The following is a 14,809-nucleotide window of genomic DNA, read 5'->3' as shown; positions in this document are numbered from 1 at the left end:
CAAAGTTTGATGGAAAAGAAAAGGCGATATATATATTCAACTTGTATTTATTTTAAAAAAATGTATCAAAAGATTTTTTTATAAGTTTGATAGGGAGAAATGTGGATGCAGTTTTTCAGTAGCTCAATAAGTTTGACTTCATCTATCCAGGGGCTTCTCTATATTTTCATGTAAATTTGAAAGTAGTCTACATGAAAATCTCTACTTCTACAATTAAATAAATGGCTGTTTCCTCCTCCTACCAACCCACTTGCAAATCCAGGATACCAGGTAAGTAGGTTGAGGTTTAAAATGTTGGTCCAACAGTTCTTATTCCCAATAATAATAATTCAAGCATGTGGAGTTTTTTATTTTTCCCCAAAAGGAGAGCAAATGACTGATTTTGGATGGAGTGAACCCTTGAGTCCCCCTTTTTTTTCTGGATTTGCCTTTACATACACCTATATGAAAAACAAATCAGATTTATAATCTTAGAAACAAAACACTTCTTTGTTTGTACAAGTTATACATGGACAGTTTTTTTTTCAAGTATGAGGGTCACAAATCAATAATAATAATTATTATAATAATGACAAACTAAATGACATTCCAGATGTTGACACACTGACATTATCAATATCTCTTCAGTCATTGTTGAGTGCTGATCAGTCTCGATGGCCATAAAACAAGTCATCTACATGTATTGTAAATTGAATGTTACATATGTAAATCCTCCATTTTCTTTTCATGTGGTTTTCAATATTATTGTCAGAAGAAATTTACATATCACTGTCAATAAAAGAGATCAGGATCTAAAGCAACTAATGTAAATAGTTATGGCTGCCACTGTAAAACGTTTTTAATGAAAACAATTCACTTAAAATAGAGGATACAAATAGATGTTTTTTCACCAAAAATAATTGGCTTTAATACATATAAAATGCTGATAATGTAATTACAAGACAATAGCAGTGATTCATCAATACTTTGGCTCTTTCATAAAGTCTCTCCATATTTCATAATGGTTCCAAAATAGCTAGTGAATGTTGTTTTCATGTTACTGATCTGTTGCATGTAGTGGCAGTACAAATATGATACAAATTATAGCTAATTCGGACATTTCATGGGGTAAGTCAAAAAGCAACATTATCTGACATAGCAGTCAAGTATCTCATATTGCATTATTCAATTCAACTTTCAGATCCAAATGCTAGTGAGGCAATGCTTTATTTTCTCAGTCATTAAATCAGCTACCATCACTTTCTCCATCTGTTCCCTCATCATCCTCATGCAGTTCTGATGTGTCTGTCTTCTCGTGGAGCAAGACATATTCTCTGGAGCTAAAACCAAACTTCAGCACATCTTTCTCCTTTAGCTCATAATACCTCTGTGCCTCAATCCTTTGATTATTCACATAAGTACCATTTGTTGATCCGAGATCTATTATATAAGGCCTTACTCTTCTCCCCATTGTTCCATCAGGACGCTGGAAATCAACAAGCCTGTACTGGTACACAGCATGCTGCTTGGAGCAAGATGGGTGGTCAACCGGCACATCAACCACCTTACGGTCCCGTCCCATGAGGTAGGCACTTTGACGATGCACATGTAATACCGGCAATGCTTCAGATCCCTTGAATACATACAGTCTCCAGCGCTTTTTTGGCTTTCTAGCCTCCGCTGGTTCATTGTACTTGATGACTACACCTCTGAAAGTGTTTGTGTCCTCAGTTAACTTTCCTGATAAACCAAAGTCTGGTTTAGCCTTGTCTTCTGGTTCTGCCTTGTTCTCCACCTTTTTGTCACCAGCAGGTTTTCCATATTCTATTCCATCATCAGCACTATTTTGGAAAGGGTTATTTCCACGCCGATTTCTATTATCCTTTCTTTGCTGATCATTTCTTTCCCTATCCCTTCTCTGTTCTCTCATATGGCTGTTGTCACGTTCTCTTTCTCTCTGCCTTGATCCCTCATGTTGACTGCTCTCCCATTTCCCATAGCGGTCTTTTTTTGCATCACCCCTACTATTATCTCTGTCATCCCTATGATCTCTATGATCCTTTCTCCCTCTATGCCTCTCCCTATGATCATCATGTGGGTTTCTATGGTCCCTGTGTCTTTCTCTGTCTCTATCCCGGCCTCTAATTTCATCTCTTCTGTGGGATCTACCATCCCTTTCCTGCTCTCTGTGACGGTAATGTCTGTGTCTCTCGGGAGATCTGTCAATACTTGGACTATCATGTTTATAACCTTTTTTATGAGAATCCTTGAGTCTTCTTTTATGAATGAGTTCATCTTGAACTCTGCAATCTGACTTTGGTTCTTCATCATCACTTATTTTTTCTTTTTTGATTCTATCAACAGTAGGACTGTGAAATTGTCTTTCCCTGCTATATCTTTTTCTCTTAGGTGTAGGAGAAACTGACTCTTTTTTCCTTTTTCTTTCATTCCTTTCAACATTTTCTTTGTTTTTTCCCTGCTCAGGACTACCAACATTTTTGTCATGCCTTGTCTTTTTCTTAGCTTTAGGAGATGAGGATGGCGAAGAACCAGGGCTAGAATCCTGAGCTTTTGTTTTTCTTACATGTGGTGAGGTAGATTTTCTCCCAGATGAGACCCTTGTTGAAGGAGAATCTAGACTATTTTTTGCCCCAGCCTCTTGCTCTTCTTCTGAAGAACTTTCAGCACTTTCTGACTCAGAATTTGAACTAGATTCCTAAAAGATAAAGTGAACATCATAAATAAAATTATATAGATCATCTCCAATTCACTTTGTTCCTTTACTTATGTAAACATCATTAAAATTTTGTGAAATCATAACATAATTGTTATGACATACAAAATATAACACTATGCAAATGTATATTTTGCTATATGACTAAGGTTTAATAGTTTAAAAGTTATTTACAAATGGTTTAATGAACAGCAATAAGGGTAGAATTGATCAATAATATTTTCCATGTATGATACTGAGTATATAATTTTTAAAACTTTCACTTCTTAAAATCAGAAAAATAAGTAGACAAGTTAATATTTTCAAATAGAATGATAAACTGAAACATAAACCCCTACAAAGAATTAAACAAAAACAAGATTAAAATATGAATTTTAAAATTCGAATCAACTCTTCAAGGGGTCACTTTTCTTCACCAAATACCATAGTGTATATTCTACACTTCAGACAGACATGCATTTCTGTGTTATACTAACGCGCTGCCTCAGTGTTTTATTTAAGGTTTATCATTTAATGTACATTTGAGTGCCATCTACCAGGTCCACAAATTGATTTTTCTATAGATATTAACAGATATGTCTCTAGTTAAATGATGGACTTCTCTTAACTGTGAGAGAGGAAAATTCACTTTGTAAAATCTGTGGGCCTGGGATATGGTAGTGCTGATATAGCGTAAGGCACAGTAAACATCAGGGGCATTTAAAATTAAGGTTAAACAGACCATGATAAGAGATGGCTCAAAATACCTTCGCATTCTCTCCTTCTGAACTACTAGATTCTGAATCAGAAGAACTAGAAGCTTGCGGAGTTTGTTCTTCCTCGGAGTGTGAATCAGATGACGATACTTTAGCCTTCCTGGATGACATTATTAGGGTGCAAGTCCAAGAATACAAACGTTTCGTGTCGAATGCTCAATTAATTTCCTGTAGGGGGCGATGTATCAAGAGAAGCGTGATAAGGACGCAAATATCGAGAAGGCTGTCGTTTCGGTAGCGCCACCTACAAAAGAACTAGTGTTTACTATAATTTTAGTCTGCTTCCTCGTGATGTTTTGATGTGGGTTCTGAGTAAACGGGGTATAAAATCGGACGAAGTAGTGCTATGGACCAGCAATCAAAATTTCAAACTGTTGTACAAGGAGAAGCTTCAGAATCAGACGAAGATGAAGAAGTGGAAAATATTATGAGTTCAAAACATGTGGTTAGATTAAGTTTAAAAGTTGGGAATTTGGCATGCTTTGTAGTCGTAGACTGGTACAGGTGGTTGTACAACAAACATTTTCACCCCAAGAGTATCTTCAGGGCCCCACCCATTTAACTGCATTTGATGTGAAAAGCGTGTCAAAATGCTGTTTGTTAATTTTATTGTTTGTCCACACACGCAATATTTTATTGAGCTACATGTACATGTACATGTAGAGTAGTAAGAACTCTAAATAATTCATTAACAGGGGAGTTACACACTCAGATATGATTATTTTCTACAATGGTCAGGCATTTCTTGTCAATCTTTTATTATGCACATTCAATTCTTTGAAGCTTTGAAAAATTATGCGGGTAAGAATAAGATGACACTAATGTAACATTTGATAGTATAACAGTCAAGAATAAGTCTGTAAGCCTTTCAACATAAAAGACTATAAGGTCTAAGGTCGAAAGTAACCATAGCAAAAGCCTGGTGATTCTCTGAACATGAGTGGTTGTTTATAGATTTTGTGCAGCGTTCTTAATTTTAAATCTTGTTTAACATCGTTTTTTATTCTAGAGGGGGGTTGTAGTGTCTGGAGAGGCATCAGAGTCAGAAGAGGAGGAAACAGATAATGAATTTACAAATCACCAAGACTTGGTCCCATTGAATGGTAATTTTTTGCTATCTAAAATGAGTTACAAATGTTATCATACATGTAGTAGTACATATTAAAATCTTCATCTATCATCTAGTTCATGATGACATTTTATTACACACTGTTAATAGTACAGTACTTGGTAAAATGATTTTGCAAATAACATTCACTGTATCATATTTTTAGTCATTTTTGATTGATTGCCCCCCTTTTTGTAAATATATTGGAATATTTTAAAATAGTTTAATTTGATTTGTATGCTATATACTGGTACTGTTAAGTACAAGAGATTGCTTACCTCTTTTCCAAAGTATGCTTCTTTATGATATTGTTTAACTACTCTATACGGAATTTATTTTAACAGTTGATACAAGTAAAAGTGGTGACAGCTTACATGGACCAATAACTCCTAAAACCAGGCTTATTGAAAAAGAAGAATTGAAGTATGACACGTAAGTCCATGCATAACAAAGTAAGGTCATGGATGTATCAAAGTCAGTGTAGATAACTCAAAATACTAATAGTGTGTGTGTTTGTGTGTGTGCGTGCATGCACCCACATGTGCTTGCATGCACTTGTTTGCAATGTAGTTTCATTAATTTTTTCTTTTTCTTTTTCAGATTGCTCCACAAAAAACTCAGTAAGTACTAGTAATTTGAACATTATTCTTGATATGATATCAAATAACTGACACAGCCTAGGGTAATTTTGGAATGACATAATAGAGATAAGAATTGCTCTTTCAGTCAGGGTAGCTTTCTATTGTCTCCTCTGGCATTCTCTGTGATTATATTTCCAATATTTTTTACTAAACTTTTCAACAGAAAAATAGCAGATCAATTATTTACTTCTCCAGGAGAAAGAAATGTTAGTTTGAGGAGAAGTCTTGTAGACACTGTACATCAAGTGTATGTTGGTGGAAGCAAAGAGCTAAAGAATACCACACTACAGTTGGTGAAGTCTCAGAATGCAATACAGGTGGGAAAAGAAATGGAATGAAATTAAGTAACACTAAAATTAAATGCTATAGGTATTATATGTAGTGTTACTTGTGTGTTTTAGAACTGATATTTTGTTGACTGATTAACTGTAACACAGCATTCCCAACTTTGTATATTACATACTAAAATTTGATTATTTTCTTTGCAGGATGTGTCGCACAATTTAAGGTTACTCACTAATGATCTTTTCAACCTGGAAGATAAAATTGACATTGTCTTGTCTTGCACACTTTTGCCAGATATCAACATTTCCCCGGAGGTAGTGACACCTATTGGAAGACAGTGATGTACACAAATAAAGTACACAAATTTGCTAAATTTTAATCACTTGCAAGTCTTAGACACAGTCTAATTTGAGTTTAAAGTGACTGGAGAGGATGCAGAAAACATGGATAACTGTTTAAATTGGTTGATGATATGGAAATACAAGATGTCTTTGGCTCACTTCGCACAATTTAGGATTGAGCTATGAAATATATTACAACTTATTAAACCGTTGCATTCCTTTAAACTGTTATATCATTGGAAGTGGTGCTATTTCAAATGGGAATTCCTTCAATATGTCATTGGTAAATCAAATTAACCATAGACTATTTATTAAAAACTTCATATTTTATAGACTGAGTAATTAGGACAATGGACTGTTTAAATGGAATTTTTTTATTATTACCGTGTGTTGCTCAACAACTTAATTAATTTTCAATTATGCCTTGTGTAATTTTGATATAAGTTTTTATATCGAGAGAAGTTTAAAGACGTTGGCAACTCCAAGGTAATTTTTTATCAAAATATCAGTAATGATAAGGGGTTGTTACACGTATAACCAGAGCATGCATATGATGTTAAATAAATGACAGATTTTGAAAACGGACAGAAATAGTGTAGTCAGCATAACAGGAGACGCGTCAAAACTAATCGCTTGTCTTTCGCGTCCACCCCAAGCCAACCTTCTCACAGATTTGATAAAGTGACAAGGCCCCCTCGAGTCTTTTGGCAGTCAACCACAACAGAAACGTTAATGATTTGATAACCTGTTAATAATTTGTGTCCATTTTGCTGTTACAGTGTATGAAGGTGAGTTCTGTACCTGAAAAAAAAAATTGCAATTTCTTTATTGAGGATGCAAATTCGCACCAGGCCATTGACCCACGTGTAAGTAAAGAAATGAACTAATAACATTTTCAATCTGTGAATAATCTTTTTACTGGTGTTACTAAATAAATAATACTAATGCAACATCGTTTTGGGGAACATGATTCGCAGATTTCATTGAGATTTGGTGAGAAATTACCGTGCTAAAGAATAATATAATTGAGCTTGAGGACAAAAACTTTGCGCTGTTATAACGGAATAATTGCCCCTATATCTCAACGCCTGGGAGAGGTCTGACCTCTCACTCAAAGATCAAGGCAGAAAACAACAAAGGGTCACTTCTTTAATGACATTTCACTGTCGTCGGACGATGGGACCACTGGAGCAAGTAGCCCTGTTAAGTGGACAGTAGGATTGCTACCTAAAAAAAATGAATCCTGCATTTAGACAGCCAATAGGAGGGACTTTAAGCAGAATAACGACGTTGAAGAATCCACAAATTTGACTAAAAAGCAACAATATCAAAAGTAAGAAGAAAAAACTCTCAGCCGCATTATCATTCGCAAGCTATCATTAGGCGCTATAGCATCTTACAAGATGAGTTCTTCAAAAGGTAAGGCATTAAAACCAGGTGGAGCTTCTAAAGGTTCGCACCTCGCAAAATCACCCGCTTCAAATGACGTAACCAAGAAAACCGTAAAACTCCCTAACGCAGCAGCGTCAGATACTGGTGCACAGAGGAAAGGCTCCGCAACAAACGCTAGAAAAACCAGTCTTGGAGTAGATGCTGCGGCAGCAACAAGGCGAAAAAGTACAATTTCATCGGACACACAACCTAGTAAAGCTGGAAAAACTGACAGTAAAGCGACAAAGGCAGCCACCAGAAAGACTTCTTCAAAAAATACATCTCCTGCAAAATGTGGAGAAACTAAAGGAGCACAACCACAGTCCCTCAAACCCGTCGACAGCAAAACGATATCTCGTCGCCCGAGCAAGGACTCGGCCTCTCGCTTATCCGAAAATAAACCTGCTTTGCGACGTATGAGTCGTGACACTACTTCTAGTTTAACAACAAGCAGAAGAAATAGTTTGATAAGTACTACTTCTTCATCAAGGCATGGAAGTATTGTTGGTAGCCGTTCGTCCTCTCGTCGTAGTTCTTTAGCGCTTGACAACGACGCATCTGCCAGTCGAAAGACTCCACCGCATTCTACAGGTAGATCCCTCAGCAGAGCGGCCTCTGATGTTGAGATAAAAACCAAGACGTTATCGCCAGATGATGAATCCAATGAGAAACACGCAGAACATGAATCTGAAACAACTAATGAGACCGCGCCTACACTAACAGAGAATGCGGATAACAAGGCGGAGAGAAAAGAGCCAGAAATGAGCAATTCAGGAAAACTGAAGAAAGAAACAGTACCTGACAAAAAGACCGATATTGCAACAATGGCTATTAGAGAAAATGCAGACGTTTTGGGCTCGAAAGAGTGCTTGAATAGTAAATCTGAAGATGAAATCATACACGAGGTGTCTGACCAGGGCGAAAATTTAGCTTGTAATATGAACATAACTGATGAGGATATGAATCGAGAAAAAGCAAATGAAGAAGATACTTCCAATGAAACATCTGCCAAATATGTGTCAGGGAAAGTGATAAAGGAAGAGAATGTTGTTGAAGAAGAAAATAGAGATTCGTTACAGGTTGGCGGTAAACTACAAACAAAGGTCAACAAGAACGATGTATCATCAATGAATATGACTGAGAATGAGCACAGCATCAACGAGTCCGACGAGTCAAATCAAAATTGTAAGGAAAAAACATTAGTTAGTGGAAACGCTGCTGGAGTTGACAACAAACCACACCAAAATATATCGCAGCCAGAAACATGCTGCTCTGAAGGCAGCTCTTATCACGATGGAGCACTTGAAAAGACAACAGAATCATCAGATGCCATAACAAAAAACATTTTATCTTCTGAAACAGAAACTAAAACCTCATATTTAGAGCAAGAGGAACAAAAAGAAAATACTGAAAGCCAAAAATCTTGGACATCGGGTGGAGACGGGACTTTCTCAGCATCTTGGAATAACCAAAATAACCCAACGTCAAGGGATGATAATGATGTTGGTCACAACTCAACAGTTAAAAATGATACGAGTTCTGCCACGAAAAAAGGTATTAATGACGCAAACTTGGAGAGGACAGGAAAACAGGAAAATGCAAATAAAAATGGCAATGATATGTTTAAATCGAAAAGTTCCAAAAGGGGTAGCAAAGACAACGTGCAAAATAAAGATCTTAAGAACGATGACGGCGAAAATCCACAAATTGCCAGACTTGACTTAGGTGAAGAAAATACAGACCTAACGATCACTTGTGAGAAGAGATCAGGTTCTTTGACGACGCCTGATTTAAAAGATGATGACAATCCAAACATCAAGGAAACATCAAGTTCACAGCGCCCTTTGTCACCCGTCAGTTTTGACAACAATGGTGAGGCAGAGGGTTTCCAGGAAAAGGTATCAAAATCCAAAAAGATAAAAAGCGAAATAAAAAACAAACATGAACCAAAGAGCAATGAAAAAATAAAGGTGACTGACAAATCGTCTAAACCCAACCCTGACACGAAAAAGGTATCTTCGCAGGGCAACAGAGAGACAAAAGTAAGAAAAAATTCTATCGATCCCAATTCAAAGCAGGGGGCAGCAAATCCTCGGCAACGAAGAGCAAGCATTGATACACGCCCAGGGAAGAAGCAAGGCACGGGGACAGGCAGTTCTGTAAAGAATCGGTTAAGCAAAGGGAGCCTGGAGAATCTAAGTGAAATCTCTAAATCTGAAGCTAGTTTATCGAAATCAGTAGAGATCCTTTCAAGTGACGATGTGTTGAAGGAGGAAACATCGCCAAAACTTGACGACCCCACTCTACACATCCAAGGAACCCAAACCCTGCTTACTCCCGACAGCAAACAAAATGCCAATACAGTTCCCACGAATTCATCATGCACTGCTAAATTAGGAATACCCGAGGGTAGTACAGATAGCATCCATAATTTACTAAAATTAAATAATGACACCCAAAGCGTAGCCAAAATGTGCCTCTCTGTTCCAAATGTCAAGCAACTAGTACGAACATTCCCACACCAAAGAAAAGAGATTCCGACGAATTACAGAGACACAAACACCTTAGTCATGGTCTCCAATAGGATGGGGTCACATGTTGCAGAAAAAGATAACCCCAATTACTGGAGAATGAATTTGTCAACACCGAAATTGGTTAGTCAGTACAATCACTGGGCAGCAACAGGTGCATCACGCTCCGTGTTGCAGATAGCTCAATTCTTCGAGTCTAACTCGCGTACTAACCATTTGCTTTCCTTTGCCCCATACCACGGCAGTAGCTTTATCTCATCTCATCTGATCCAAGAACAACCTACGGCAACGAACTTCAGCAGCAGTGGAAGAGAGTCACAAGCAGCTTTGGAACGTTTCTATGACACCTGGATTAAATCACAGTTTCGAAGCTCCAGCCAACATATTTCCTTTGTTCGATCAGTTATCAGCAACTTTGAACGCAAATTAGACTTTGGAAAACGGCTTGGCATAGGCACCTCAACTACGTCTACGAAAATCACTACCACAGTGATAATGAATCACACGTCGTCGCTAACTGTCGCTGTTGGGAGACCCAGTCAAAGAGCTAGCACCAACATAAGACGGGGCAGTTTGAATAAAGAGAGCGAGCCTACTACACATTCCCTTCGCATGTCAACGCTTCCCGATAATACTGGGGGTATAACACCGGTGACAACCAAACCCGTAAGCATCTTAAAGAAATCCGCAGTTCCTCAGAATTCGAATACAGAGGATCCTACAATTTGGGAATCTCGGCTAGATTTTGGATTATCGGATGATGATCACGAGGAAGAAGAGGAAAATCAAAGAGAAAAAAACAAGGCAGAGAACAGTTCAAACGTTTGGCTAACAAAATCCCACCCAATTTCTTCGTCATCGATGAGACACCGGAGGGGAGACGGCGTCGAAGACATTAAGACAGACAGACAGACCGAGGACCCATCCTTCATGAGAACTGAAAATAATAATGGGCAGAAAAGCCCGCAACAAAAGGTTGACTTACTGATTACAAACAAGGGAAGAATTCGCAGTTGGGAACGACCAGGTATTGAAAGATCACGTCTGGTAAGACCGAGTATCGTTGCTTCCAGGCGATTGGACTATGAGCCCTTTCCTCGTCTACCCTGGGCGGCTCTGCTGCTGCGGTCTGACGTCAAGCCAAGTCAAGCAGTGATCGACATGAGTTATCAGAGCCCATGGACAAACCCAGGAAAAGTATTTGGAACTTCAGGTGGGCTGTAGCACATGGTGCATGGTGCATGTGTGTGTGTGTGTGTGTGTGTGTGAACGACAGAGAGAGAGAAAGAGAGAGATTTTAAAATTATGTAGTTCGCCCCGTCATTTGTACTTTTTGGTTGAATTTCCTGTACACAATTACATAACTTCGTAGATAAAATTTAATAAAGTTAAATTGGGAGAGGTGAACAAGGGGTGTGACCTATCTTTTGGAGAACTATGGCATCTAGATCTTTTGTGAAGACTGCGTCCAACTTGTGAATCATTTACAGTATCCTGTTGATGCCATAACCCCAATGACCTTCATTTCCATAATTTTGGTATTGTTTGCGCTTGAGAACCACATGCTACGGCCGTAAACGGAAAAATATAATACAATAAAATATGTTAATTCACAATTATATCATTCCTTCCCACATGTACAAAATACATATTTTTCAAGTGCATGTACGGCACTAAATGGAAACTTTGTCATGAGTAAATGAATGTTCTACGGAATTTTCTCACAAAAGAAAACATGCCCGGAAAGAACAAGTTAGAGGTCGGGATCAATTGCCTTTTCAAATTACCACTGCCCAATCTTGTAACTTAGTGCTTGTTGATTGGGATAATAGTCGTGAATCAACTTACCGGTTCATGGCCGCTTTCCTGCCAGAAGCGAAAGTAAGGATGTCGTATAAAAACAGCAGGCAAAAAACAATTACTTACATTTGACACTCTAATTTCACCTTATCCAGCATACCTCTTTAATAACGAGGCAAATATCAGTTGCCAAAGCAGTTGTCGAGCAGGAGAGTAGATTCTTTATATACCTTTATCCGTATGTGTGCTGAAAGAATGAACAGCGACGAGCAAAGCTCAGATGCCGCTGCGGAACGCGGAAACAGTCCGCCACCCTCCCCATCCAGGCCTAGTGTTCCCGCTGTCAAGACAGGTCGAGTCGCCGCTCTTGGGAGAGTCTTCGAAAGCGAGGGTGAGAAAAACCCTTGTGGATATTTGTGGTCCCTACCGCCGGATCAAAAATGTAGGCGGAGTTTTAGTGATGTTGTAAAGGCGTCTTTCTTTTGTATTTGAACAATCAAAAAGTTTATTAATATTTCGGCGTAAGGTAAATCTATCTTTATTTTTCTTTTCTCTTTTTTCAGCCGGCAAGTTTTTTGGGTTGATGAAAGAAGCTCAGTCTAAACATTTGGAACGCATGAATAGGGTACGCCTTATATATTAAAAGTATGACTATTTAATAACACGACAGGATCCTTAGACTACTTAAAATATTGCTATAGAATGAAACCTTTTAGTCAAATGACAGTCATTAATGTTAACTAATACCAAAATAACATTTTTGTGTGAAAAATGTTGCTAGTCTACAATATGTTTTCTTTTGCATAATACCTGACAAAATTGACTTAAGGGCTTTGGACAAAGATCAAAAGTGTTGCCGCTTCACCGTTTCATGGTTAGGATTGCTTCTGGCGACTTCGCAAATGTAATATTAATAGCTTTGTAACAGGTCTTGTTTCACACGCTCTGCAAAGCGCAGAAGTTAGTACATGTGTAAAAGTAATTAGAATGCTTTAAAAAATTCAGATGTACCTACTTGATGACAGATACAGGGACGTCGATCATCTTCAAGAAAAGCTTCACGTTTACAAGAGTAAGTGCACAAGAATGCATTACACCCAAGATGTTGAGAGAACAAAATAGTATTAAATCAAATATTTAATGAATTGGAAATAAGCATCATAGTGAATTCAGAATTTAATATATTCTGGATTTTGTAAAAAATAGGGAATAAAAATATTGTTTTCTCACCATCTCTGGTTTTATTATGTTGTGCTTGTAGGTGCTGAAAATATATGCACTCAAGCTTAGCTCTTCACCAGAAGGCTTTTAACCTTACGCTGTCCTGAGATCTGTGAGTAAATTGCTTAGCCCTAGCGGGGTCTAGTGAAATGTTGCTCATATGTACCCCTCTATGGGAGTGAAGGAAACATGCAGTATGAATATTGTACTTAAAATCATATTATTTGATTCATTGTAGACCTTTTCTTGGAATTTGACGAAAACGGCTCTGGTGATATTGGTGAGTAATTCTTTCTCTCTCTCTCTCACACACACAAACACACACACATACACACACACACGTGCGCGCGCAAACACGTACACATCAATATCACCTATCTCTCTTTGAGAGAGCTATGACATTTTGTTAAGAATAATGTTTGGATTCAATTTTTCAGATGCTTTGGAATTGAAGCGAATGCTACAGAAGTTGGGAGTACATCGAACTAATCTTGAGATTCGACGCATGATAGCGGAGGTGGATTCTGACAGCTCTGGTACTATAACTTATCACGAATTCTTAGCTATGATGCTGAGCAGGCGATCCCCTCAACTTAAATTGTAAGTTTTTTTTTACTTTATCTCTTTTTTTTCGACTTTAAACGAAAAAAATCGGCCACCTTTTGTTAAGAGGGAAGAGTATTTGGCATGTTCAAGACTTGCTCAAGCAGGGAGGGATAGGATGTGGATTGGATCTCAAGGAGCCTTTTCCCTTTTTTTATAGTACTTTGATTTATGGCATGCTATGGAATGAATACTATTTTTTTAAAAAGGTGGGGAGCAATATAAATATAATCCATGCGCCATCTACCTTGGCCCGCCAGTGATAGTCATAGTCCAAAATGATATATAACTACATTAAACTTTAAATTTTTGTCATACAGTGAAAAAAATAGATAAAAAAACATTTAGAAATTTAGGCTTATAATTATTTAACACTTAACGTGTAAGTATTTTGAAGACTGTATTAACTTCCATCACAGCTAAATAAGGTCGTTCTATTTTTTCATCTTTTAGAATAATTCAGTTTGAGGCTAAACACAAGATACTCCAGCCACCAAAAGTCGGACCCCCTCCTAAGAAGGATCTCAGGTCTTTGCCTTGAACAATCATAGAAAGAAAATAATCGTTGAAAACAATCGTGTGGATAAATATGGAATATTCATGTAAATGCTTACCTTTATGGACTCTTTGTGGAGGTTATCGTAATTTTTCCAATATTTGTATACATAAATTCACAATTATTATTCATTAGCATATTATATTTGCGATGTCTTAAAGCAGCGCAACTGGACAGATTTGAAGTACGTTCGCATTTGATCACTTCCTTAGATTTGATTGACAACAGGAAAAGGGACGTGCGTGAAACTAAAGAATTCATACCTAGTTGCGTTTTCAAACATGTAATCTAAAGACAATTATATACATAAGAGTATGCAGTGAATTTGACATTGAGAATAGTCAGTTATTCTCTGGTACCATGATATTAAGAATAAACTCTTGCTTGAACGACACGTTCCAATATGTATGAGACTATGACTAAGAAATGTACATATCATTTGTAGCTTAGATTAGAATATCCGTTGCAGGCTGTTATAACAGTTGTTCTTGTTTGTGTTTCTATATTTTTGTCTTCTCGTCTTTTCATTTTATCTATTTCTTTATTTGTTTATTTATTCACATTTTAATTAATGACATGTATATCTGCGTTTCTGAAGGAGAGCAAACCCCACATAGGCTACAGTAGAAATCTCCCCGTAGAAATATTTAGAAATTGCACATCCACTTACGTTTTTTGAACTGAAAACTTTGTAGCTAAGGCCACACATTAATAAAATTTACAAATTATCCTGTAAGTGTTTGATTTGATCAATTAGGAAATACTGTAGATTGCTTATTGAAAACTTAGCATACAAATTAAAAACATGAGAGCCTTTTATCAAA

General features: G+C 37.3%; 3 protein-coding genes across 4 annotated transcripts; 2 read left to right on the top strand and 1 right to left on the bottom strand.

Annotated features, from left to right (window-relative positions):
* Positions 1-31: 31 nt before the first annotated feature.
* Positions 32-3,656, bottom strand: LOC106151214 (uncharacterized). Its single transcript, XM_013524339.2, has 2 exons — positions 3,460-3,656; positions 32-2,695 (listed from the first exon to the last, which is right to left on the bottom strand). The coding sequence occupies exons 1-2, from the start codon at positions 3,577-3,579 to the stop codon at positions 1,226-1,228; spliced, it is 1,590 nt and encodes a 529-aa protein (XP_013379793.1). The 5' UTR covers positions 3,580-3,656; the 3' UTR covers positions 32-1,225.
* A 56-nt stretch (positions 3,657-3,712) lies between these two features.
* On the top strand, positions 3,713-6,051 carry LOC106151215 (uncharacterized). 2 transcript variants are annotated; one of them, XM_013524340.2, is made up of 6 exons: positions 3,713-3,913; positions 4,478-4,571; positions 4,921-5,008; positions 5,177-5,196; positions 5,413-5,534; positions 5,706-6,051. In XM_013524340.2, the coding sequence occupies exons 1-6, from the start codon at positions 3,815-3,817 to the stop codon at positions 5,841-5,843; spliced, it is 561 nt and encodes a 186-aa protein (XP_013379794.1). In that variant the 5' UTR covers positions 3,713-3,814; the 3' UTR covers positions 5,844-6,051. The 2 variants fall into 2 exon arrangements, with proteins under 2 accessions (XP_013379794.1, XP_086858299.1); XM_087002173.1 differs by lacking the exon at positions 3,713-3,913 and adding an exon at positions 3,926-4,269.
* Positions 6,052-6,609: 558 nt separating this feature from the next.
* LOC106151192 (uncharacterized) lies at positions 6,610-14,058 on the top strand. Its single transcript, XM_013524299.2, has 6 exons — positions 6,610-11,018; positions 12,169-12,230; positions 12,611-12,677; positions 13,065-13,106; positions 13,264-13,426; positions 13,883-14,058. The coding sequence occupies exons 1-6, from the start codon at positions 7,247-7,249 to the stop codon at positions 13,968-13,970; spliced, it is 4,194 nt and encodes a 1,397-aa protein (XP_013379753.2). The 5' UTR covers positions 6,610-7,246; the 3' UTR covers positions 13,971-14,058.
* Positions 14,059-14,809: the final 751 nt, after the last annotated feature.

The sequence above is a fragment of the Lingula anatina genome, chromosome 1, assembly GCF_051362555.1.
Source record: "Lingula anatina isolate TDL-2025a chromosome 1, LinAna3.0, whole genome shotgun sequence".
NCBI lineage: Eukaryota > Metazoa > Brachiopoda > Lingulata > Lingulida > Lingulidae > Lingula > Lingula anatina.
This window is presented reverse-complemented; position numbering and strand designations above follow the sequence as displayed.